At 42.4% G+C, this 27,251-nt stretch overlaps 1 protein-coding gene across 2 annotated transcripts in view; it reads left to right on the top strand.

Moving 5' to 3' along the window:
• Nucleotides 1-11,068: 11,068 nt before the first annotated feature.
• The window catches only part of SYNE1 (spectrin repeat containing nuclear envelope protein 1), a 319,742-nt gene continuing 303,559 nt past the window's right edge, over nt 11,069-27,251 (top strand). The window contains exons 1-2 of one of the 2 annotated variants that reach the window (XM_075413801.1): nt 11,069-11,126; nt 20,757-21,012. In XM_075413801.1, the coding sequence (XP_075269916.1) occupies nt 20,949-21,012 (64 nt within the window). In that variant the 5' untranslated portion in view covers nt 11,069-11,126; nt 20,757-20,948. Of the gene's footprint in view, nt 11,127-12,536; nt 13,181-20,756; nt 21,013-27,251 lie in introns of those variants that run through there. The other variant, XM_075413802.1, reaches the window with a different exon arrangement.

The raw sequence follows: 27,251 nt of genomic DNA, 5'->3' as shown, positions 1-27,251 counted from the left end.
TCCGGTCTATAAGGCTAGTCATGAAAAAAGATTCTTTGTGAAATTATGTGCCACAACATGTACGTTTCTTGTTTAATGAAGTTAGGCTTACTGTGGGTATACTGCTTAACTTTCATGATTGTGTTTGTTTTGATAGGTGAACAAATTGAAAAATCTTATTTCTTTTTTCTAGGCAAATGGCTTATGACAGTAAAAAGTCTGTTTTCTGTGTCACACCATAGGTACATGAGTAATATGAAGCAAAACAACAACAAATATTTGATCATTATGGCCCCCTTTATCAGTCTACTAGTGCCATAAGAAGAGTTCTAGAAAAACAACTTTTCTGAAGTTTAAAGCATAAGGAAATCCTATGGGGAAGGTTAAGAATGGAGGCATGATGAACAATTGAAGGAAATTGCCTTTCAGGAGTCATGAATGTTTAATCTTCTCTTCCTCTGATTGACAGAATTACACCATAGTCACAGAGTATCCATTTATTCCTATAAATCCAAGAAGCTTGGAATGCAACTCATGAGGAAATTAACTGGACTGATATTTCTCTGTTACAGTACTTTTCAATTGCCCAAGGAATATTAAAATGTACATGATGTCAGAATGTTCTAAAGTATATAAAGCCAAGATTAATCCCCCGGAAAAGTATAAAGTCCCACAATACCTCTTAACATTGTAAGTAAAGATTCTGAGGACTGTAAAGTCCATGGGCAATTCCCTGTACGCCAGCTCACCTTGCTTGGTTGTGTTATTAGTTATTATTCCTATTACAGTTTCCCCAAGGCATCCCATATGGCAATCAATCACAACTCTGTTGTACTTAAGTACTGTACAAACAAATTACAGTGAGACCAGGCGACTTGCATTTCTTTGCTGTTGTGCAAATGGTTGTTTCGTGTACTCTGCAGGAAAACATCATATGGAAAAGCAAACGTCCAAGCCTCCAGTCATCAATACTCTTTCTTTGGATGACTTTCTTTGCCCTTCCTCTGAAAGCAGTATTCAAGGCTTAAAGGCATTTCACAGGGTGTGTATTTGGCAGGTCTGTCATCCTCACCTTGTGTGTCAAGCTGCAGTTTTTTAGAGCAGGCCCATTACCAACTGCTGTGAAGACAAGTTGCTGGCAGCAAGCTGTTCGCCTGTCTCACCTCAACTTAAGCAAAGAAGCAGCCAAAAGCAAAAGCAGGTACTAGATCAGTTTTCAGTGGGGAAAAGATGAAAGTGCCCTGTCAAGGAAGCTGTATTTCCCTAAGCATACCCATGAGTCCCAGTGCATTTCTCTCCCAAACTAACTAGAGAAATTATACTCTGAGGAAAGATCGCAGTAGTCGTTTCTTCCACATGTCCCTTCATTCTTATTGCAGCAAATCTAGACATCCCAGCACCCTTCAGAGCCACAAAACACCCAAACCTTTGCCTTCACCCTCATCCATACAACCATCCTAGCCTCCCCTGACAATCCCCGCTACTCCATCTCTCCCGAGCACACACGCAAACCTCTGTACTTGTAACCTCCATGATGTTGAGCGCCCCGGTCCCTCAGGAAGCTAATCAGAGAGCTCCACAGAGAATAGAAATGCAATTATAGTCCTTTGGAAACTAGTGAATAATTAATTTAACCATTTTCTATTGCAGGTCATTAATTTTTACTACTCTCAGATGGCTTACTGTTACGGAGAGTAAGCTTAATAACCTTGAGCTGTAAGGGCCAGGAGGTGTGGACACAGGCATCCAAGCACAGACTGACTGCAGAAACTCCAGATGTAGAAAATAATTTACCAGTAAGTATGAAGAAATTGATACTGGTTTCATGTACACTTTCATGCACACTTTAAATTTTACGCTGTTGAAACTTTCAGCAGAATAACTCCTGATTCATCCAGAAAAAGACCTGGGGGATCAGCATTTCTAAGATGTAAGACTTCTGAAGATTTTTTAGCATACAGAAATCTGCACCAGTAGACTGAATTACATTGATTTACAATGATGATCAGAACAATTAAGAAGATCAGGAAATGAAATCATGAGAGATGATGGAAATATAAGGGAACAGACAGCTTAGAAAAACAAAGCATATGGCTTACGAAAGTAAAGCAGGCAATAATACGACTACTTGACATGGGCCAGTCAACCTTAAAAAAGCAAACATTCAGTAAGACCAAAATGTGGAATCAAGGGGCGTACACCAGAAATTATTTTTGATCCTTTCAATTAAGATCACCTGATCTTAACCAAAGAGCTCTGGACTGATCAGGGAAAAGTCCTAAGGCATAAATAAGACTGTCATGACAGGGCATGGATTGAGATTTAAAAAATAGGCAATACTGTGGAGATTTCATCAACTAGTCAACCGTCAGATATGGTAAGGGGAAGAAGAACAGGAGAATTAATGTCAGCAAGAAGACAAAAACAGTAGAGACAATTATAGTCGCATGTTTTTTGAAACAACGAGTGTTGCCAGCTCTCGGGAATATATTATGAAAGATTCTTGTTTGGTGATGACAACCTACATCTGATCTTCACATAATGTCAGAGAAAACACTCTCTGACTGGCTGATTAATCACTTACTGCTGCCTTCTTTATAAGAACAGTCAATAAACTAAGCAGGAAGAATTTATATTCCTACTCCTCAGCAACAGAAAGAAAACAAATTCGATTTTTCCTGGGATGGTTTGAGCTGACTGGAGTTGGGATGGGAATTTTGAGATTAGAGAAGGGAAGAGGGATGGGAATCATCTAATACCATTTTCATCAGAAGACAACAGAAAATAGACAAATCCCAAAGATTCAGAGAGGATTTGCTCTGGGTCCTCCCCAGTCTACTCTGAAAATTATCAATTGACTCATCTCAAAAGCTGCAAGTTAAGGCATAGCTTGAGCGGCAGAAGAACCTGGGAGATTCTGCCTTACATTTAGGACTCAGAGTTCAGATTCAGCTGGATCGACAAAGGTATTTGTGGGACTACAGGGGGTACAAGATCACTGGACCACAGGATACATTATCCCGTTTGTGGTTAAAGATGTAGCATAGTTTCAGAGCCTTGTACTCAACCCCATGTTCTGCCAGAAAATGGCAAAACAAAAATGCTTTGGAGCTGGGCAGTGGAGCTCCTGGATCAGAATGCAGACCTCAAAAATTGATTAAAAATGTCTCAGTGTCATTTGGTTCTTCATCATTATATCTGAACCCCTGAGGCTTACAATACTGAAACAGTAAAGAACAGAAAATCACAGAGTGGCCTGGAGTTATCCAAGCCTGGGCAGAAACAAAATGACCAGAAAGAATTCAGTGAAAAAGGTAGATATGTTCAGCTCTACACAACTCTTACTCTCCCACTGTATAAGCCACTACTGACCATATTGCTAACTCTTTTCTATGTCCAGAGGATACGAGTCTGTAGCAAGTTTATGCTGCAGAGTATTGGTAGTCCAGGTAAATCTGTAGTGGGTTGTCCTTTTATTTTTGGGGTGCTACACTTCAGAGTGGGAGTTGCTAGTCAAAGCAGTGGCTGCTATAGTCATCCCCACCAACACAACCTGAACACAAAATCAGGCCATTCTTTCCTGTAGTAAGTTATACCTGCTCTGAACTCCTTTTGTAAAAACTGTGTAAATAACAAAAAAAACCACCGTTTCTGAAAAGCTCACATTTGTGAAATCTCCACAGATAAGCACTGACGAGCTAGAAGCATTTGGGCTTTAATCCCACAAATTTGATTCTGAAAGGCATCTGCAAACAGCACTACCAAAATCAAAGCACGTCGTGGTCCCCACAATATGGAGGATCAGTTTTAGGAAAGGTGCCACTGGCAATTTAAAGGAAAATATTCTAAAGGCATAAATCACCAGTGGGCTGTCAGAGCTTTTCTTTCAGCTTTAAATCCTTATTTTTGGAGGTCAGAGGGACACAGTTAAGCGAGATTTTTGTCAAGAGAAGCACTTCTCCAAAAGCTTGTTTGGGGTCCCAAGTACATCATTTAGCAATAATTTGCTCTAGATGGGAAATGATATTCACCCAAAGCAGTGAGGTAGCAAGAAAGAGTTCCTCTGGGGACTTTTTGTCCTAGTGGAAGAGCATATTTACTGAATAATTGTTGTGATGAATTTTAACTGCATTCTGTATTATTGTATTGTAGCACAATATTTTCCTGAAATACACATCACAGTGCAGAAGAGCTGTAGTCTTGAAACTGTCTAATTTACTCCTAGTCACAGCTCATTACGGGACATATCCAGTGAAAAAATACTCAGATATTGTAGGGATGAATGACTCGCATGAAATGCAGCTACCTTCAGGATAAAGCACAACACTGTGAAACAGTGGACATAGACAGTTAAAGCCAGGACATGGGTAACATCTAATTTTGGAAAGCAAAGAAAGACATTTTGTAGGCATGACAACTTATTCTTTCAATACTGCTTGGCCTTTCTACAGGCCAATTAGAAATCTTGTAATTTCATTCTTAGATTTGATCTATCAATTCAAATAGTGTTTATTCTTAGTTGAAATCCTGTCTGTTTCTGTATATGTGAGATTTGTGTACCATTATTTCTCACTGTCTCTGTATTCTGTTACACTCTTCCTTCTTAAAAATCTTCTTTGAAATATGTGGTTTTTTACAAAAGTTATAATATTGTTTTAAACAACACCATCTGAAAAAAATAAAAGTCTCTCTGTGCTTATAGAAAACACCAAGCTTCCTATTCATGACATGTTATCTGACAAGACATAGAGTTTCACGCTCCTGAATGGAAATAATCATGATGAAAATCATGGAGGTCTCATAGAAGGATCCCGACACTGTTCAGAAGACCTTCTGGTGCTACCTGTCAAGATCAAAAGGTAGAAAATAATATCTGATAAGCTTAATTACACAGAGATGACAGATTTCTGCCTGTGGAAGCTCTTGTGAATACCAAGATGCTTCTCCCACCTAATGAATTTAAGATGTATGCAAAATTAGGTCATGAAAGACTCTGGATAAATTCTTTCATTCACACATAGTGTACAGTGGCTCAGATATATGCCTTGTCAATATTTAAAAAATTTTTTTTTGATACATTTTGCATCAAGACCCATATAGAAGTCAGAAAATATGGATTTGGAACTGCAAGCATAATGACAGAGGCAGAGAACAGTCAATGACTATCAGTCAGTCGATAGTCAAGTAATGATAGTGATGGACAAGAATCCTAAATGTATTGATTACATGTCATGAAAAATCATGGGACTAGGGTTTTCCCTAGGTAGATATTGTATGATCAGGGAGATGTCTGACACTAGACCCATATACTGCGTGGAACAACTGAAGCAAAGAAAAGAGGTTCAAAAACCAATTCTTAAAAAATATGCTTTCTCAAGGTGAGCTGGCTGATTGCGTCTTCCTTCTCATGACTTGGCAACATCAGGTTTGTGTCTGTCAGGTACTGTGGCTGCCTCAGGTGGCACATGGAGCTTCTCACCCCTTATTAAACACCCTGTTCTCCCTTCCTGTTTAGATGTCCATGCAGATTAGACCTTACAAGACACTTCCACATCTTCCAACATCTCCAACATTCCTGTGAGCCATCCCTTCCTACAGGGTTAGTCTTTTGCTTTAGTCTCCAAAGCATCATTTGACTGTGACCGCTGACATGCTCTGGAGTTTCTGTTCTTGTTTATTATTTTTACCATGAGGAATGGCTGTTTGACTGCAGTATTGTACTTCAGAGAAGTAATTATTTTAATTTCTTTATATTTTAAGCCAAATTATTTTTATATTTGAACATGTAATTCTGAACAAGAAAAAGAAATACAATTATTCTGCCTAGTGTTACATAACAAGAAGATAATTCACGAAGATTTTATGACTGTTCCTGACAAGATATTTGTCCATGTTTGCTTCAGATTGGTGCCAGCTGAAATTCTGCGCAGTCCTGTTCAAAGGCACAGTTGGCAAAGACATCTTGTCTCTACTAGAATGTAAGGAAATCCAAAATAACTTCAGTTTTGGTAGAGGTGAGTTTCTTGGATTGCTGATGCTGATTGCAGCATCTTTTTAACCCAGCACTAAAGGGAAGAACTTTTTGATACAGTCCACATGGTGGCACTGTCCGTTCAGGTTTGCTCTGTACTACCGGCTAAAGGCAAGCAAGTTATTTTTGTCATGTTTGATCTGAATATGTAAACAGTTTTTTGGGGTTTTTTTTTCCCTAGGCTGAAGTATTATTAAAAAATGTCGGGTTATATGTTTAAAGACTGATCTCCACAACACAGAGGAGCCTGGAGGCACAAGGGTGGGTGAAGGAGTGTGGGAAAATAAAAAGTTAGGAAGATAAAATGCGTCCTGTAAACAGGCTGCTGGTCAATACACTTGGCTGGCCACTCCCTGCACCTGATCAGTGCAGTCTGCCCTGGCTTCTAATTCAACTCCATTTCTAGCTATTTTCCTGGGTGAGGGGCTCCCTATTCTCTGTGCATGGGTGTGCACATCACCTGGAGCGAGACCATAGGGGCCCACACATCTCTGCTGCCAGCAGCTGGAGAGACTGGTGAACGTGCATAGTGTGCATGGGTCTGAACGCCAACATGTGCAATCACTAACACCAAACTCCATCACCCAGAAAGCAGGATAAGCAGCCAAGGAGCCAATACTGGAATGTCTGTAAAAGTGGAAAGACCAGGGGTCTGAAGGTTGGCTACTGGAGGGACCAGGCGTTCCAGGCCAGCTGCTGCGGGGAACTTGAGATCCGGTAAGGCCATAGGTCTGGACCAGCTGCAGGAGAGACCTTTTTGCAGCAGAGTGTGTCCATGTGAGGGGCGAGCAGCAGAGGAGAGGAGCCCAGGGTCAGCTGCTGGAGAGACCAAATGGCTCAAAAGCCAGCCCTCTGAGGCGAGTATGATGTGTCCGTCTGTGTGTCCACGCCTGTGTGTGTGTGTGCTGGTGTGTGTGAAAGGGTCTGTACCAGCAACTGGAGCAGGGCTCTGGCCTTGGGAGCTGGCATGCCATGGGGAGACTGGGGTCCAGGGGCCAGGCAGTGGCCTAACTGGGTGTTTAAAGTCAGCTACTGGGGAGATCCACACTGGATCAATGCATATGTATTTGTGTACATTTTCCACTAACAGGCTTTCCCCCAATCAGTGAGGAGGGAAGCAGGATCGGGCCAGTCCTCTCGTTAGTGTCTGCATGAGTGCTGCGGTTTTGGTCCCTGTTGAACTGTGCATGCAGCTGTGTGTGTGTACATGTGTGTATACAGCGAGTATGTGCACCTACTGGGAGAACACACTCTGCCTTGCTACTGGTTGGACATGGGGGTGTGGACCCGTGGCAGCCTTGCTGCTATTTAACTGCTGGATTTGGCAGCTCCTAACAGAATGCATACAATTTTGAGATTCGTAGTACTTCTGCTTGCCTATGATCTTTAATATAATAACTTTTTAGTCCTATTTTAAACAATATGGGGGTGTCCAATTTTCATTCCTGTTTAGGGGTTTAGTTTTTAGAAATGTTTTCCAATTTAGTGTAACTTATGAAGCATAAATGAGGAAAAAATTGGCACAACACTAAATTTCAAATAGATATAATGAGTTTCTTGACAATAATGAGGTGACTAACATCAAAAATAAATGCCATTTGTTTTATCTCGACTCTTGCCATATGCTAGACTGAGCTCATTCTGTACATTTCCAGAGCTTTAAATCCTAATTAGGCATCTCTAAGCTGTTGGAAGTCTGATAACTTCACTTACAAGAACATATTGTATGGTGTGGTATTATAGACTAATTTAGCAGATGATTTTTTTTTCTACTCCCACTTAACTTTTGTGTCATCTCATCCCATTACTTTCATTCATTTCAGCACAATGCAAGGAAAGTTAAATGGTCTGTTGCTATACTTCCTGTAATCCAGTATAATTCATGTTAGAGGGGATATAGTCTCTGGCTTCTAATCACATCTTTAATTTATTGTCAAAGTTTGTTCACCCAAGTTTTGTTACATTTAAACATAAAACATAAACACATACAAATATGTTTACATACAGTATACAAGACCTTTATGTAGAAAAATTCATACAGTTACACAACTTATACATTTGTACTTGATATAGCCCATGAAAAGGAGATGCAGAACTGTACATTTCTCCTAGGAGGCGTGTGGCAATGTTTTAACCTTGCACATCGATACTGAGTGGCAGTTGAGGACAGGAAGGAAGTGGCAGCTACTGCTTGCTGCAAAACCTGCGGAAAGAAGGGTACGCTCTGTTGCTCAAACTAGTCTCAGCATTCACAGAGTCGCCGCAAATGGACTCAGAAGAGATCAAGACACCTAAAGAGATATCCTGTTCTGCACCCCCACAAAGTACCAAAAAAATAAAAATGCTTTCCAGGAAGATGCTTGTTTAGTCTGTATTTTAAAATCTCCTGTGATGCAAATTTCGCTTCCTCCTTATGGTAGCTGGTGTAAAGCTTTATTTCCTCCTAAAATTTTTGGTTCCAATATGACAGTCTCACCTGCTGCAAGGCAGGCACATTACTTCTTGTCCTGCAGACACTACAGACACTGAGAAGGGGTTATTCCCTTCCTTTTGTAGCGCTCCTTTATGGTTTTGAATGCTTTTATACATCCCATCACTTTCTAATCTCTAGATTAAACAGCTATTTCAGCCTTTTCTTTTGGATTGTGCCTTCTAGACCTTCCACCACTCTCACAGCTGTCCTCTGGATTGCCTCTACTTCGTTTAGATCCTTCCTGAAGTCTGGTGACCAGAATTGGACCGCGCACAGAGTGATACAACAGTGAGGCAAACCAAAATATTACTTTACCCCCTTTAAAGGTGGCATTTCTCTTCTGAGGAAGAATGCCCTGAATTCTTCAGTGCTAAAGGCCTTGCTCATGTCTCGGCTAGAAGCAGCAGCCCTCAGTGGTGCCATGTGACCCATGCCACCGAGCCAAGCGCTGGTGATACCAGCAGCATGTCCCTGCGGTTTGTGACGCCTTGCCAGCGTACTCAGAAGAGGGGTTTGTCAGTGGAGGACACTGCCCTTTCGTGCCTGGCCAGGCTTGTCCTCCGGGGCAGTTCTGCTGGCCGCCACCTCTTCTTAGCTGGGGCCTTCTGGGCTGAGCAGTCCTGGAACTGTGTGCTGCACGCTAATAATCTGCTCCTGACACAACAAGAGGCCTCTCATACCTATATTACTATACTACTTCTTTTCTTTCTTGTCTCTATAGTGGAAGTAATATTTACTTCTCGTCTTAATCAACAGCAATATCTAGTAAGGAAATCTCCTTTAATATGATCATTTAACATTAAGCTTGTTTAAAATCATAGTGGAATCAAGTATATCCTTGGAGTAAGGATGTCATTAATTTAAAATTACTACAAATATCTGAACATGTTTCTAGTTTTTCTGTTCCAGAAATTCCTGATCATGATGACAGAGCATGTGTGGAAAGTGAGATGACCCCTTGCCAGAAATGCTGTGTGTTAGCAAACATAATCCCCTTTCCTTCCAGAAGGGCTATCTACAGACACCCTAGTGGCAACAGTTTCCGTTCATGACTTTTTAATGATTAAAAGCAAAATAAGAAAAGTAACGGTGATAATTTATAGTGCATTGTCCCTAGGATAGTGAACACAATTTTTTTCTAACAAAAGAATCTGGGAAAGTGCAATGCAGCCTACAATGGCTACCACCTTAGTTTGGAATGTATTTTTCATACAAGGTGGACCCCAGCTCTGTCCACACTGGAGTTAATTATTTGATATAAGAACAAATAGGCTGAACTGGAGTGATATTATATTCTCATGTAATATACAAAGAGGAAGAGATCTAGATAAGCCACATCTTCTTTTCTGCATATTAAACTCAAAATAGCTATACGGAAATCACTAAGGTTTCTGTGGGTTTTCTGCTTTAAGTGATAGGCAGAATATACTTCAATCATTTTAGCTGAACATTAAAAACATACAGTGCAGCATATAGTGCCGCAATTTAGAGAATGAAGGAAGCTTACACTAGCAAGTGCTTTGCTGAATCGCTTGAAATTATAGTCGTAGTATTATATAAAGTCTAAGCTTTAGTAGTGAAGATGTTCTCTCTTATGTTCATACTCTTAACCTAGGAAAGTAAAATAAAATGGCATTTTCTGGAAGGTGCATCAAAGTGAGGAACTTATTCAGCAAAAAGATGTATATGGGAAGAGGAAACTCAGAAGCATATCAGCATCCACTTCCTTTGCCACCTTTGATGCTGCAGCTGGCACGGGGTAAGACAAAGAAGCAGGACAAAAAACAGAGGTAAGAAAGCATTGGATGAAAAAGGCTTTGCGGTTCCCCTCCTGCACAAAAAAAACCCAAATCAAACCAAAAAAGCCACAACCCTCAAAAGGAGGAAAATCTGATGTCCAGTATGCCTGGCTACACTCATTGTCAGGAAGAGGGAATTTTTGTGGATGGCTGGAGGTGACCTAGATGCACACATCCCGGTTTCACACGAACCCTTGCTGTAGCTCCTGGTACGTCTACTTCTTCCACACAGCATCCCGGCTCCAAGCGTGCGACCCGCAGCCGCGGATTGTGCCGGGGTAGGTGCCCCCAGTGTAGGCGTTCATATCGCAAGGGTAGCAGCAACGTTAACACGACTGGCGCCGAAGGAAGGCACGATGCTGAGTAACCTCTGCTGCCTAACTCCGACTTCATCCAACCGCTCACTGAACACCCTGCACGCTGTAGAATCGCTGCAGCTCTGCCAGAAAAGATGAAAACGAAGAGTTACATGGGCACTGTTTCTCCCAACTTCTCCATTTCAGCTCTGTAGGGGTGTTTTTCTTTCCCGGTGATGCAGACCAGAGATGATCCGTCTCTTAGGCAGAAAAATACCCTTCTGTCTCCCGCACGCAGCTGGCGTTGGCTGCAACGATAAAAATGAAGGGGGGAGGAAGCATACCCAAGCCTCAGGGTCTGTGCAGCGTCTTTGGAGGAGGCCGAACCACGCATGACGCCGGTGGCATAAACGCCGTCGCGCGGCTAGCGTGGCTTGAGCTCACGCGTGGCAGGCCGTCTCGCCAGGCTCCTGGGAGTCTTTCCGCCCTGCTGCCGTTACGCAAGCGCCGGTCTCACGCACGGCGATGCCCCGCAGCCGGCGCCGGAGGTAATGCCCTACCGAGCGCTGCGCAGGGCACCGATAACAGCGGTTGGTAACACCGGCCATGCTAACGAGCGGCGGCAGCTCGACCCAGCCGCGCTCGGCGGCATCGCGGCCGCTCGCCGGAGCCCGGGTCGGGGGTGTTTGGGCCCGGGGCCCAGCCCGGTGCCGCATCCCCCGGTCCCCCGGCGCGGCGGCCGGACCAGCCGCCCCCGCACAAGCCGCAGCCGCGGCGGGGCGGGGCGGGGAGGCGGCCCCCCCCCCCACCCCCGCCGTGAGCAGCGGGCTGCGCAGCCCGTGGGTAGGAGACGGCGGGAAGGGCAGGGCCCGCACACGCAGCCCCACTCGCCGCCCTCTCCCCACCTCCGCACCTGCCTCCCCGCGGCGGGGCGGGGCGGGGCGCTGCGCTCGGTAACCAGGGAGCCGCGCCGGGCGCACCGAGCCGCCCAGCAGCGCGCTACGGCGCTGTACGGTGCGGTGCGGTGCGGTGCGGTGCGGCGCGGCGCGGCGGGCGGAGGTAGGGCGCGGCGGTGCGGGGCCGGGGCGGTGGGCGTGGGGCGGGAGCAGGCGGCTCGGCGCGGTTCGGGTGAGCCCGCGGGTCGCCGGCCGGGAGCGAGGGACCCCCGCGGGGCAGCGTGCCCCGGTGCCCCTCCGGGGCCTCCCTGCCCCGGGGCCTGTCGGAAGCTGGCTGCCCGTGGCTGCGGAGCTCGCCCGTCCTCCTCGGGGGCTTCGGGGCTTTGCCCTCTCTGAGCGGGGGGGTCGGAGATCCCGGAGGGGGGCTGCGGTTCGCCCCCCGAAGCGCACGCCTTGCAGAGATAACCGGGTTTGGTGCTCGGTCAGATGCCGCAGGCCAAAACGTAGTTCAGGAGGAAGATGTGGCTCTGCCTTTGCGCTCCCAAGGAGCCGGTGTTAGGCTGGCTCGCCTGCAGTGATGATGCAAAAAGGACAAGTGCACCGCGACATCGGCGAGTCTGCGTGCGCCCTGGTACGTGTGGTAACTCCCCGGAGGCAAGACCTGCTGAAATACCAACAGGCAAGGTTGTCACTAGGATTTTGGCAACCATGTTTCCAACCGTATTCACGCTGGGGAAAAGTGCGTGTAAGGACTACTGGTAATCTGCTGCAACAGACCAGATTTTGTAAACTGATGAGGAATTACTTATGTAAATAATCTGCGTGACGCTGAGGGAAGCTCCGTTGCTCGTCACTGTGAGGGATTTATACCTATGCGGCTTGTCGGGAAGTAGTACGTGGTGTTTTTGACTTCTTGCCAGCACTTTTCAAGTGCTGAGCCGGTTGAAGAACTCCTAACAGGCACGCGCTTTCCTGTAGTAGTACTAGTGGTGGACTGTCTGCTTTTTATGATCTCTGATAATTATTCTTGTGATTCTCATGTGTGATTTAACACTTAAACAGATCCCAAGCTATAAATACTGATGAGCTTTGTTAAAATATTGCCACTGGACAGAGAATATCAGGGTGTTAGGTTATTTTAATTGGTAAACAGAAATGCTTTTTTGTTTGTTGTACAGTTTCACTTGCTGAATGATGTAACTGTTTTATGAGTTACAGTGTTAAAACGTGTAGAGCTATTCGCTTTATTTCTGGTAGGAGTCCATATCCATTGTCATATGGCATGTTGAACGTGTTCCTTAAAGCACCGAAGTTTCCTCTGGAGAAAGGAGCTCTCCAGAATGAGCATGGTGCTGCCTGTCGGAGTGATTCGATTCTCATCTTTGCACTCTCTGCTAGGTGTGAAAGTAGGATTAGTAATCTCTCCACTCCCTCCTGTTCCTAGTGTCTCGGTTTGTTTGTTTGTTTAAACTCTTTTCAGTGGTGCCCAGCGACAGGACAAGGGGCAATGGGCACAAACTGAAGCATAGGAAGTTTCATCTGAACATGAGGAAGAACTTCTTCCCTCTGAGGGTGACGGAGCACTGGAACAGGCTGCCCAGAGAAACTGTAGATTCTCCTTCTCTGGAGATATTCAAGACCCACCTGGACAAGGTCCTATGCAGCCTGCTGTAGGTGACCCTGCTTCGACAGGAGGGTTGGACTAGGTGAGCCACAGAGGTACCTTCCAACCCCTGCCCTGCTGTGACTCTGTGATTCTGTGATTAACCTCCAGAGATTATAGATGTCAGTGGCAATTCTGTGTTGCTGAGTATAAAATACCGCTGATGAACCCAAATACATTTGTAACTCTTTTTTTTTAAAATATTATTTTTACTTTAAGTAATTGTGGTGAGTGCTAGTAGTGATTTTGACTGCTGCATTTAATACACATGCAAGAATCTCATCATCACTGTACACCTTCATGCAGCATTACTTTATCTTTATTAAATATAAGAATCCTCAAAGGGGTTTTCTTTTTCGTGCTTTGGGACCTTAGGAACGTCCTTCTGAGAACTTCACTAGAGCTACCCCGAGTTACACAGCCTGCCAGTGAGTACACTGCTCAAAGAAAGGAATACTTTGATACTGGGTCAGGGAGAGCAGAGGTGCACAGGGAAGGAGGAGCAGCACCCTGTTAGTATTTAAATACGTCTGGGGAGAAGATAAGAGTGCCTGGTCCTGAAGAGGATCTGGCTGGTTGAGGCACTGAACAAGGTGTGAATCCAAGGTCAGCGCAGCGAGCATGGTTGCTGGGGGTCCGTGGGGCTTCTGTGGATCAGGCCCCGGGAGACATAGACATACATTCACCCTTCAGGCAGACACCACATTAGCCTATCTCAGTTATGCTTTGTTAAATGAAGTCTGTTGTGGCTCAGTTTTTTTCTTTTGAAGTAGTGGCTGTAGTTATTGGGAAAGTACATACATCAAACATAAACAATTATTTCTGTACTTCCTCGTTACCATGGCTAGTGACAAAACTTTAGAGCTCTCGTGTCTTCTTAGAGGTCACAAAAACAACAGCAGCAGCGTACCTCTGAAGCAACTGAACTTTTGCAGTAGTTTCACTCAAAGGCACAGATTTAACAGGGAAAACAGAGGTGTTTCTGCTTTTCCATTCGTTTGTCAGCTGTGTCTGCTCCTTGCTTACAAACTATACTTCAGCTAAGCTTTCTTGCTTGGAAGATGTGCAGAAATACCGAAGAATTGATGCCTACTTGCTTATCTCAAACTCTGTTTGACACACCCTTTCCTGAGATGCTTCAGTGTTTTCTATTTTAGTGGTCTTGCTTTTTTTTTTCCCTTCACCCACAGACATACCTCTGCAAGAGCCTTCTGCTGCAGGTCCTCTTATGCCACAGAAATCCTAGGTGCCGTATCAGTATTAACACAGAAAAATCAGAACAGCTCTCCTACCATTAACTTACATTAGCTTACACATCATATCTGAACTTCAATCCAATTTGCTTATGTATTGTGACCTCTGATCTTACTCTTGGCCTCTCCTTGTGCAGATAGTAAGCTCTTTGAGGCAAGGACTATATCCTGTGTTTGTAGAAGGTATTGAGCTACTGATCTCAGTCTCCTGCTGTTACCAACATCTATATAAGCTGTAGTATATTCCTGCAGAATTTCAATAGCAGCATTACTAAACTGGAGTAGACACTGCATTTAACTTTTCACATCAGAAAGAAAGATAGTGAATGACCTGTCTTCAAATATATCTAGCAATGTACGTTCTGCCAATTTTTCTAAAATAATAGAAAATCTCTGTGTTCTATATCTTCTGGAACACTTTGTGTTCTCTGTTCAAATTGAATTACAGCTTTCAAGACAAGAATCAGAGTTTAACACCACTGGAATGTCACCCATCCCCCCAAAAAAACATAATAGAAAGTAGAAAATAAAATTCTCACTTTCTGAAATGTAAGTACATATGTAGGCATGTATATGATTAGCATCCTACAAATAATTTTTGAATACTAGAGTTATAAGTAAGGCATAGAAAAATTGTGTGCCATATATGCCACAGATTTAAATGTCAGATGTGCAGATTACCTTGAATCTTCCAAATTATTAACTGCTGTTGCAGACTGTGAACCTTGTGAAGAACTTTTCTTCAAGCTCCAAACAATGCTGAGGTATAACTGGAGGAACCAAAACAATTTGGAGCTCCGTAAAGGATCCAAATTTCTCTCTCTTTTCCTCCCATTACTCCCCAAGAAAAACAAATTTCAGTACCTCCAGGTAACTACTGCACATCTAGTCAGTTTGGGGTCGGATGGTCAGTGAGAATTTCTTGTTTCAGTGTGTTCTTTGTCAAAGGTCATAATCTGTCTCTTCGACCTTTTTTCTGTTCAAAAGCAGTCTGTGCAGTAGAGAAGGGAAACACAGAGTGACAGTGTTGGGATTCAACTATGAAAAACAGCTTTCAGAGCCAAGATTAGGTTTTTCCATGATCTTAGGTGGTTCATAGTAATGTCCCATTGGACTTGGGAAAGTTCCAGTATGCGCTGACTTGTGCTACGTTGTGCTTAAGCAGACAGCCACAGATTTGCAATTCAGCTGCCTGTAACAACTGCCCAAGGGGCTCTTCTGTTTGCCTGGATTTTGGAAGACCAGTGAGGTTGTACCGCATTTTCTCTGAAGATGGTATAAGAATAATTTTGGATCATTCTACCCCACTTCTTCAACCTAGCTCCTAATTTTCATATATCCAGTAGGCATTAACTGAAGCTTGACAGATTTATTCTGGTAAGTTTACAAATGGATTCTCAACTCATCAGCTACAAGTTTCAGTATTCTGAGAGAAATTTTATCAAGTTCTTCCATTTTCAACTTTGATTTTATTTCAGATGATGCTGTTTCCATTTCTGCTGTGCCTTTATCAGAATTCTCTTTAGTGGAAAAATCAGTATAATACTAACTGAGGCAAATTAGTCTCCACTTTATCATATTTTCCACTTTGTTTTTACTTGTTTGGCAGATAACCCTTTGCTCACTATCTTTAGTGCCTTAGTCTAACTCAGCTGGTCTTTCCATCCCTGTGGATAGCACACACCATAGCAGAGCTCTTTACTTCTCATGCTTTTATTCTGCCCAGTTATTTCTGAGTGATGGCTTTTCCAGTTACGTCTGGAGCAATTTTATTCTGCCCTGCATAGGTGTACAGTTACTGGACCTTGGACTTAAAGAAATACCCAGTCTGCTTCACAGGGAAGACATGGTGCTCTTCAGTCTAGTTGACTTCTGTAATTGATTTCCCTTTTATTTACTTTTTTAAGCACTGTCTCTTTAGATCATCTCCTGACATGCTTACATTCTTTGGGTTATTCCTCTAACAGTTTGTATTACATCAATCACTTCCTTAGTCAGAACTATTTTCTATGATTAGCTTTTTTTCGCACTACTGACTAGAACACAACCTAAAATAGTTGGTTCTGTGATTATTTGATGTTTAAAAATGCTGTTATGACCTCCAGAAAATTCTAGTTCCTACCCTTAAGTGAATCATTTATTCCTGATTGACATGAGGATCACTGCTGTCTCATAGAATCGCATCTGTTCCAGCAGCGTCTATCACTCTGGTAGCATTTCCAAGACCTCTTCTGGTTCAGAAACAGATCCTGTAGATCAAAGTTCAACTCTAGCACTACAGCAGTAAACCAGGCTCAGAAATTCTTTCCTGGATATGTTTTTTTGATGTGGTCAGTTCTGTACCACTGTTTCTTACCAGGGAACTCTGCCTCTTTGTTCTCATATAATGGCACTCCAGCACTTGACCTTATTTCTGTCATTCCTGAGATTCTGTTCAGTTCATGTCCTACAGTTATTTTAGTTATTCTGCTGTATTTGTTATATTTATGTAATATTTGAAAATGACTTCTAGCTGCAGGAGTTCCTTGAATTTATTACTCTGTTTTTTGTACTCTGAAATATCTCATTTTTGAAATGTCCCAGATTAGATACAGTCCTTTCTCTGCCTGCCACCTGTCAAGATATTGCTGAGGGCAAGAAATATACTTATTTATCTGTGTTTGTCCTTCTTTGTCTGGAGTTTCTTCATCCATTGCTGCTATAATTGGAGACCACAGAAGTCTAAAAGTCTGTTTTCAGGTACAAACATGCTTTCACATCAGTAGCGATCTTCCCCACACTACTATATGTGGCATCAACCCGATGGAGTGGGAATCTGCAATTTGTGCCAACATGAAGGACAGTCAGAGAATTTTTTACCCTTTTTTTTGGTCAGGCTTATCTTCAGCCTTTGTTGCACATCTTATGTTGTCTGCATCTAATAGATGTCTCTCTGGTTTTCTGGAACCGCTCTGCTGACAGGCCTGTCTGTTTTTCTTTAATATGTTTTATAAACTTTAAGAACTAAGAGATAAAATACAACCTGGTCTTGCCAATGGCACTCTAGGCTTACCAATAAAAGGAAAACCTACTCTCTTTTTTAATTGCAGATAATTCAAAGCACTCCTGAGCACAATGGAAAAATGAGAATTACACTGGGGACCCAGGAAAGTTAACCCATCATAGTTCTAGAGTTTTTCTTATCTCTTGTGTAGAAGACATCCTACTTTTCTAGCATTTAAAGAGAGAAACAATACAGTACAGAGGATTGTAAACTGCATATTACAATAGCAGATTGCTAGGCCAGATGTTTTTTTGATGAGAGAAGAACTTTACGTTTCCTCCTTTTCATCTAAAAAGAAAGGAGTACCAGGATAGTAAAAGAAAAGGGTGTCAGCATAACTTTATCCATTAAATCCAGATAAGTGGCAAATGTAATAAATTTTTTATCTAATTTATATGCAAAACCATTCCATTTCATTCTTGTGTATTCATTCCCTGTATGTTCAGACCAAAAAATTAATAATTAATAATAATGAATAATCACTTGTTGAATGCTAAAGCAGGGAATAGCCTATATAGTCCTTCAGGTTTATTTCAGACTATGATTTGTGAGATTTAAGCCATACACTTTTCTTAAAATTTGTGCATTTTCAAAACCTATCCAGCTGAAAATACATCTCTGTGTCTGGCACTGGAATGAAAAGTAATTCCATTTAATTACAAATGATTTTATGTAACAGCTATGAAAATATTTAATTAAGATGTTGTGTTTATAAATCTGAAAAGTATTTCAGTAGGAGGAAAAGATCTTCTGTTGCAGGCTTTAACTATTTGTAGAAGTCAGGAGAATTTTCCCCTCTGCATTACATTGAATAGCTGTGCATATAGGTTTTCTTGTTCTATGAAGCTTTAGGTGTTGGCTGAAGACATGTGAGAAGGGTGCGTGAAGCTTCATTTCATCTATTTTGTGCATGTCTTAGCTGTGCTGTGAGCTGTGGTTTTCTGCCTGTGGGGGTGACTGAACATATCAGAATCTTTCCTTCCCACCTGTTGTAACTCGGTGTCTTCTTTACATGAGTTAATTCCCACTGCTTGCAAAGGAGCTTCTGAATGAGGAGCAATATTTAGAACTGCAAATTCTTCTTATGCAGCATATAATATCAGCTAGGTAAATTATTAATTGCAAGTCTGCCATTTGTCGCTGCACAATGACTCAACGTGCTGTATGAATAGATGGAATATATGTCTTCATTACAATTTCCCAGACACTTTTAACTTGGAGATGGTTCAGCATTTTCCACAGCTCCTCTAAATCTGCTCATGTACAGCTGATTTACATAGGCTCTGTCATGGTGCGAGTGGGTTGGTATTCTGATATTGTTACTGATGTTAGCCAAAAACCAGTCAGACGAAGCATTTTTAATACCCCTTATCTCTGCCCAACAATCAGTCTAGCAGCTTGCTATTAAAAGTTGCTGTACCTCACTTACATTACTGCTCAAAATGTTAGCAGTGCTACTGCTGCAGAAACAAGGCTTCGTTTAACCCACTTTGTTACAAATATTGCTGGTTTGAATGGGGTTAGGCAACCTGATGTTTCATATAAGTATTGCACAGGAAGCAAAGTTCTCCAAACTGACTTACGTGGGCACGAGCAACAGAAAACTTCCCCCTCCTCCCCATCCACCAAGTCGGGTGTTGTTTGGTATCAGCTCTGGAAGAGAGCTCTGGTGGCCGATGTCCAATGCAGAGGTTCAGCAATGCCAGGGGACCATTGGCCCCAGCAGATGCTGGAGCCAAGAGGTGACATGGTGGCACCTTCTCGTGCCAAGCCGTCAGGAGGATGAGGCGTCCCAGGTGCCAGGGCTCCTTGCCGTGTTTGGGAGATGATGACTGATATAGGCACAGTCTCTGCGCACCCCGAGACGGGTGCGGGGCAAGGCCTGGAAGGAAGGAGCAGGGAGGGAAGGGAGGAGGCACCTGGAGGAGAGTCCAGGCACGCATGGGAAGAGAATGGGGATATGGCTATCCAGATGTCTTGTGCAGAGTGTGGACATATGCAAAAATGGCAGTTATGTGGCTGGAGTGGGTGTTGGTACCAGTCTGGCCATGGCATGCAAGACCGCAGCCTGTGCACACAGGTGGGCTTTATAGTCTTCTGCACCTTGATCCATCAGAAGTGTGCTTCCCTCAGCTCTGCTAATCTAAAGCCAGCTTGGGTCTGCTGACCTGAGCAGCGCTCACATATCCGAAACACAAAGCAAACTTACAATAAAAACAGCAGTAAGAGGGAAAGCAAGGAGTCCCTTGGGCCAGGCAGGGTTTGAAGGGTTGGAAAGGGGAATGCTGAAACGTGATTTCCTCTGGCAGCCCTTACGTGTTGACATAACTCCTTCAGGACAGTTCAGCGTGCCTAAAGCTGTGCAACCTAACGGCTTGTCTGCCTGACATTGGAGGGCTCTTCTCTAACAGACCTTGGGGTCAGGAAAAGAGGAAAGTGCACAGCACCAATAAACCCACTCATATTTGTGATATAGATCAACAGCATATCTTGAATTTTGAATGCACCCACTGTGTGTAATATGCATACAATTATTCTTGCTGTCTATACGCTCGGTTCTTTCTTAATAAAGGAACAGGTGCATACATACACAACAGGTACTTGCTCCTCAGAAGAGAAAATGTCATTGATACCATTATCTGAAGAATCTAATTTGATATTTTTTTTTTGGACCAGATTTATAGTCATGTAGATCTTATCACAGTTACAACAGCGTTAAGTTCATGTAGCAGTTTTAATTCGCAGCTTTTGATGTTAAATGACCCAAAATACAACGACATCATACTCTAGCAAAGTGAATGTAAATATGATTTTATTTAATAATAAAGCATGTGAATCTCAATATTTCAGATCTGAGCACGCAGTCCAGTGGAGTTAGGGACTATCCTGATCAATTATTTATTATTACATGCTCTATTCTAGCATGGTGAAATAAAATGATAGTTGAACAGATTTTGGATATTACAAGCAGTTTCATTTTTCCTCCTTTTCACCTAATATTATTTACATTAAGAAGTATTACAGTATTACTTTTAATATGTATAGCATTATTGTTATTTCTAAAACAACATCCATAAGCATCCTCAGGAAAGCATTGATGTCTGGTACACTGCAAATTGTTTTTAATGATTTGTTTTTACAGCTTCATTCTGCTGATGATTGCCAAGCAAGCTTTGAGCATTAATTGCGTCTCTGGCTGGGGTGTACAGTGCGCACAAATCATACCACGCTTTATGTGTTAAAATAGCTATTCAGACTCGGGCTTCTTAGTCTTGCAGAGCTGGTAGAAGTTTCCTCTAAGCCTTGGTACCTTTTTTTCTCAGGTGCTGAGGTTGCTCACCTGCGCTGTTCCTCAGCCCTGCGAAGGCTGGCATTGGACCGGAGGCATCTGACTGCCCCAGGCATGCTGTGCCGGGGCTGAGGGCTGACCGCTACAGGGAACCCGCCCAAGAGAGATCCTCGTCTCGCCAAGGTCAGACGGCTCTCAGGGGACGCGGACTTGCTGCAAAGAGATCATGGCCTCATCCCGGCTCGTGGCAAGATCTAGAGATATTGCCAACGTCATGCAGCGACTTCAAGGTAAGAGACTGACTTAGTCTGGCATGCGCTGCCATCCATGCATATATGGAGGTTCCTATTTTTTACAGTAGTGCACAGTCAGGACAAATTTTCTCAAGTTTAATAACCGTTCTAAACTTAGCTACTGGAAAATATTTGTAGTATATCTGAAGGGCCCTGATTGTTTGAGTCCTTTGGTATAGCATTCATAGTGGTGTTCAAAAGCAGCTGGTATCCATGGGACACACCACTGAATTGAAGGTTATCGGACTTTTGGTTCTGTTTTTCCTGTGTGACCTGATTGTGCATCGATTTTTTTCACAGAAGACAATAGAAATGATATCTGTTCTCTTCTCAGCTGTGAAGTCTACAGATAGATCTGTTGGTCTGATAAACTAGTATTTATTAGTTTAGCAATACTTGCTGTCTCCAGATGACAACCGTACCTCATTATATTGCTAAGCATTGAAGAATTCATAGGTCAGTGAGCTAATTATTATTGCTGAAGTTGGTGACCTTTTACATAAGGTATCACAGGAGGTCTTTGCAGTACTCATTGAGTATTCCTTTTGTTTTTAAGTTCTTATAATAAAGCATTATTAGATGAAGTTATTGTCTTTTTTTTAAGAAGTTATACACCTAAATGCTGCAGCTAAAAGCTGGCATTCAGAATGTGTGTTTTTCTTCAAATGACGATACTGACTAGAAATAAATTGTCAGTGCTGCTGTTTCACTCCTGTTAACTCTTAAACTTGATCATAAATCCCTGAGTTCTTACTTTCTTTACGCACCAGCTTCCACTGACTTCAACAGAAGCTTATGCGCACAGAACCCTTGCCACCCCTTCTGCATCTTCTAAATCTGGAAGCTTTATCTTCCCATGGCTTTTCCTTCCATTTATTGTTTTTTAGTTCGCGATATCTGAACTCAGCTTCCCAGCCACCAGTTACAACTAGCATGAATAATTTCCATGTAACCTCAGTAGATAAATATAAGAATAAATAAAGATACAGAGTCTGTCCTATTTAGACCTGCTACAGCACTTCTCCAATTCCAAAATGCATCTGCTTGATGTTCCTCAGCCTTTTGTACAGTTACTGTATCTTTCCTTGCTAATTCTTAGACTGCAATCTTGGACAATGGTTGTTCAAAGTGCACATAAACATAGACCGAGGAAATATTCCCTGCCCAGAGAATCTGCGGTTTATACGTTAGGAGAAGACACTTTAGGTAGACACAAATGAATGAGAGAATGCAAGGGTACAGTGAGGCAACGTTGCTCACGGAACAGGCAGAGGTTTTAGTGCACTGTATATGTATACATCAGTGTGCTATATATTTAAAAGAAGTCATGTTCTTAATGAGGATTAAAAAAATAATGAGAAATATTAATCAAGAAATGAAATAATTAGGAAACTGTGAGACCTTCTGAGGAATATGAAGAAATGCATGCAAGAAATGGCAGAGGTGCTCGAAGGTTATGGAGGCATCTTGCAAAGGAAAGGACCAGGGAGCTGAGCTGTGTTCAGGGAGTATTATCTGGGCTGGTACTCTGAAGTGATGAATAAGGAGGATGCTATAGGAGGTATATACAGAGCGTGTGGACTATTGATTATCAGACTGTTATGTACTAACATTGTAAACATCTGTAAAGCTGTTGCTGACAGAATGGCTGTTCTGTTTATTTGCAGATTGGATTTTTTTTTTACATAATTATTTTGCATTTTTATGTATTTTGCTCTGTTGAAATCTGATATATCATTCAGTCTGCTATATGTTCATGTTTTTTTTTGCTTTTTGGAAATTAAGCAAAAATAAGTGAGCTCTTCAGTGAAGATATTTTAGAAGAAAATGTATGAACTAAATGCAAATTTGGCATTACAGGTTAGTTTGAAGTTATACCTATAACTGGATTCTTTGCTTCTCAGATGAAATCAGTTCAGCTTAGTATTGCTGGGATCTGAGTTTTGCTGCAGAAGCACTGCTTCAATAAATCACCTGTGCCAAGACTGGAGTGCTTGGAGACGAAGTCTTTTTTTAGTCTGTAGTTCTGCATTATGGATGAGCAGGCAATCTGCACTGCGACTGCCTTAGTCCTTGTGAATTAAGGTTGCTCTACCTTTCACAAATTATAGTCAGCTGAAATAGGAGCAGGTATGGACATAGGACAGAGAGATATTTCTTGGTGTGTTTGCATGGCAACCCAGGGTTGGTGTGGTTGAAGCTGGGTGTGTAGCTCAAAGTGAGAGTGTGATTGAGAGTATTCACAGGAACAGAGATGGTTTGGGAGACGCTCAGTCAGTGCCAAGCAGCAGTTGTGCTTTACACCTGCTTTTGTGCCTGACTGTAAACTGAGGCACGAGAGTTCTTCTTGTGTGACACTGTCAGAGAGTGCTGCAAGGTCTCAGTGCTGGGAACTTGTTGGGATTGAAGGAGAGAGGTAAAGCAAGCTGTGCTGCCTCCTCCACATCGTTGTCTCATATTCGCCTCACAGGTTTCCACTAAGTGTTTGTGGTGGGAGAATGTAGGAAAGACCAGAAAAATGCCACTCTTCACTGGGATTCTTGACACCAGTTTTGAAATCTCTGCTGTACACATTGCAAGTGGATGCAATTATATCTCTTGAAGATGTCAGAGAGCAACAAAGTTGGTTCTGGTGGTGGTGTTGAAAAAAAATTTCAACCACTTCCCTTTGTTGGTGACTGAGACTTACAATACACTCTATAAATGTTATAGAGTTTTTGGGTAAGATTGCATATCAGTGCCTCATAAATCCACATAGGGCAAACAATCATAAAGATGTGCAGTGTGCTGGGCTGTGGGTTTGTATTCAAGTGTATGTGCAACCTGTCTTATCCTGTGGTGCCCAGGCAAAGGCTTGTTGCAGTATTGCTCTCTCTGCCCAGAAGAATGGAGGATCTACTCCTTTAGTCCAGGCAAGGCAGGGGACAGGAGAGAGGTGGACACTGAGAAGACGATTTATCATCTCAAACTTCATCATCCCTGTCACCCTATAATAATTGAGACATAGGGCTGTTCATTGTAGCTCAGTCTGTGCTCAGGGAAGAGAGACAGGCCTCTCCAGAAGGAATACAATCCCTTGTCACTTGAACTTTAATTAATAAGGCTATGTTTTTGAAGCAAAATCTCTTCCTATTGTATTTTAATTCTGGGAATTTTATAACCTGTATAACAGGCAAGGGTTTCAGAAAAGAGTGGCCTTACAACTTTAAATGAGGGTGGGGGACATCTCCGAGGAAAGGTTAATCATAATCGGGAAGGTAGGTATAAATCCACAGAAGCCATCTCACTCTTTTGCTAGACACAGACCCTTAGCTTCATGTGGCATCTTTCCACTAGCTTCTCCTTACTACTTACCCTTCCCTCAGCGCTCGCTCGAAGGGTGCTACCCTGCTCAGTGCTCAGGGGCTGCCAGGTCCATCTCACCTGGGTCAGGCAAGTCGGGGCTTTCAGGGACATAAATGGTGGTGTGACTGCTACAGGAGCTAATGCAACCTAAGGCAGGTGTTTAAGAAGGGTATAACTGTTTCTTTGTAAAGTACCTGTCTCTCCTCATTGGCAGCAGAGACAGCTGAGAGAGGCGACACCTGATTTTTTCATTGCTGAATTTAAGCATGAGTATCCTTGTGATACTACAGAATGAACTGATGACTTCCTTTCATGTCATTGTCTTTGCATAATTTATTCCTTGCTAGCACAGATCAAGGTTTTCTACAGTATCTCGTGCTTCCTACTTTACTTCTTCATATTGCAAAAGCACTCATAAAACCTGAGCAGAACTGGTGTACACCACCAATCTGAGGGACGTTCCTGGGACTGTCTTTGGGATTGCTCAGGCAATTAAATGCCAAATGGCACCAAAGCAGCACTACTCTTTAGCCTGTAGGAAGTGCAAGTTTCACTAGCATTGTAGCTGCTCACAGACTAAAGATTCTTATAGCATTTTAATAGCTGCAAAAAACAAAGCAAGGAGAGCCAGAAAACAAGCTAATAAAACCCTTATGCCTTTGTAATCTTTGCCATCATGAAATTCAGTCTTTTCCGTAAGTGCTGCACTGTTACAGGCAAACTGCAGTCATGCTCATGATGTTCTGAAGAAAAGCCGGTGTCCCATTCTTCTGGGCCTTGTCACTTCTGTGTGCTGACTTGCTCTTATAGGCTTGTAAGGTGATGTTGAGGAGTCACTGTATCATACTAGTAACTGCAGGCTTTTCTCCTTCCCACTCTTCCCTGACTCTATTTGTTTCCTCCAGTTTCTCATTTAGTAGTCTGTGCTGGGTAGAGACTTTGAGTGGCACTGTGTTCATTACTGGGTGGTTCATTTAGTCAGGTAGGACATTTTTGCCCTTATCTATAGTAGATCACAGAAGTTCAATCTGCACTACAATCTTAACATACATTCCACCCCAATGAAGTTGCTCCGGTATCATTAATATTTTCAGACTGTTATCCATTTTAATCGCTTTTGGTAAAACCAGTCCTAGTGTATACAAAGCACAGAAATTTAAACAATGTACTGTTACAAGACAATCACCTTGTGGTCTTTAGAAAAAGTCTGCAAATGATATGAAAGCATAAATTTTTTTTTTTCAATCTTCTGTTTTGTTCTGAGTTGCACCACTGTTCTTACAAGGCTCTTAATTCATTTTGGCTTGCGGGAAACTTGGGCTTTTGTAAACTCCCTGTAGAGCAACTTCATAGTGCAGGAAGAGCTATGGTGAGAAAGCAAGCAACGTGGTCATACGTAAAGACCCACTCTGATGGAAAGGAGCCATAATAGTTGTAGTAATCGTCATATGCTCCTGAAAAGCTTCAATACACGCAGGTCAAAGTAGCTTAAAGTCCAGTCCTTGCTTTGTGTAAAGTTACCTACAGCTAAGTATCATCTGTAATTTTAATGTCTTCCTTATATTAGCACTATTCACAGAATGCTGTGGGTTGCTTTTTTCCCAGATTGTCCTTCCATTTTCTTTTCTTCCCCCCCCTCCCCCCCTTAAGTTTTGGCTCTTCTTTTCCTTCCTTTTATACCCTAGCATTTCTTTTCCATGCTGTGCTGGCAGTAGCCATTAATCAAACAGTAGATTTTTCTCTGTTTAGGTGATAGGCACTTTGTTAATGTGTACCTTCATTCGTCTTTTCCTTTGGTTGTTTTCTCTCTAAGTCAACAGTGCCAAGAGCCACAGTTTAACATTAAGCTAAGCTGATTTAACAGATGCCTGCTGCTGAAAGCTACCTTGCTTCACTGCCTGTGTGTTCCCAACTTTCCACTAGTGCTGTTTCTCCTCTTACCTTAGACTTGAACCAGCTGAAAATTTGTTTGTAGAGGTCAGGTGAGCTCCTGGAAAAAAGGCAAGTGGCAGGCTCTCTCCTTTTGGTGCAATTTACCAGTTTATCATCTGCGAAATCAAACCGCAAGCTCGCATTTCTACACGTGACTGAGATTTTAAAAGGTGTACGTGGTCAGGAGGGGCATGCTGCACACCTTACACAGTTGAGTGTTACCCCCACATAACAGAGTGCCTCGGTTCAGGTTTCCTTAACCAGTTTGCTGGCATATACTGGTTCCATGTAGTCCTGCTGCTGCTGCCTCTTCATTGTAATCTTTGCTCTCTGAAATGTCCCAGCTGGATTGCTGCAGCTGTCTTGGATTTAGAAGATTCTCGAGGTACAAACGATGCCAGTGTAAATCATTAGTCTCTCAGGTGAGAAAGTCTTGTAACTAAGGTAATTCATTGCACATTGGCAGTACGTTAAGGGAAAATAAACTCTGTTCACTCTGTAGACTATATGACCTGAAGGCCATGTAAATCTAAATGATGACTTGAATCTGAATAGCATTACAGCCAACATTTTACTTAACAGGAGGAATTAAAGGAGGATTTTTTTTCCAGTGAGAGCAAATGCAATTTAATATTATTTTAGAACAAAATATTGACATATGAGATTTATTTTTGAAAGCTAAGACAGCTGGAAAGTGTCAGAGCTGAAAACAAAATCACTAAAGGTTAAAAAAGAAAGATAAAAGAAATTAAGTGTTTTCATTTACTAAAACAGAAACAAGTGAAACAGGCTTGCAGTAGGGGTATTCAGGTTAAATATTAGTTAACATTGGTTAAGGAAAGTTGCGAAGGCTAGCTGTGAAATCACCATTGCTAGAAGTATTTAATTCTGTTTTTTGCATATGAAAACAAATACTGTGATAATCCATTTCAGGTCTCTTCTGAACCAGGTATCTGATA

This window comes from Opisthocomus hoazin, chromosome 2 (genome assembly GCF_030867145.1).
Source record: "Opisthocomus hoazin isolate bOpiHoa1 chromosome 2, bOpiHoa1.hap1, whole genome shotgun sequence".
Lineage (NCBI taxonomy): Eukaryota > Metazoa > Chordata > Aves > Opisthocomiformes > Opisthocomidae > Opisthocomus > Opisthocomus hoazin.
This window is presented reverse-complemented; position numbering and strand designations above follow the sequence as displayed.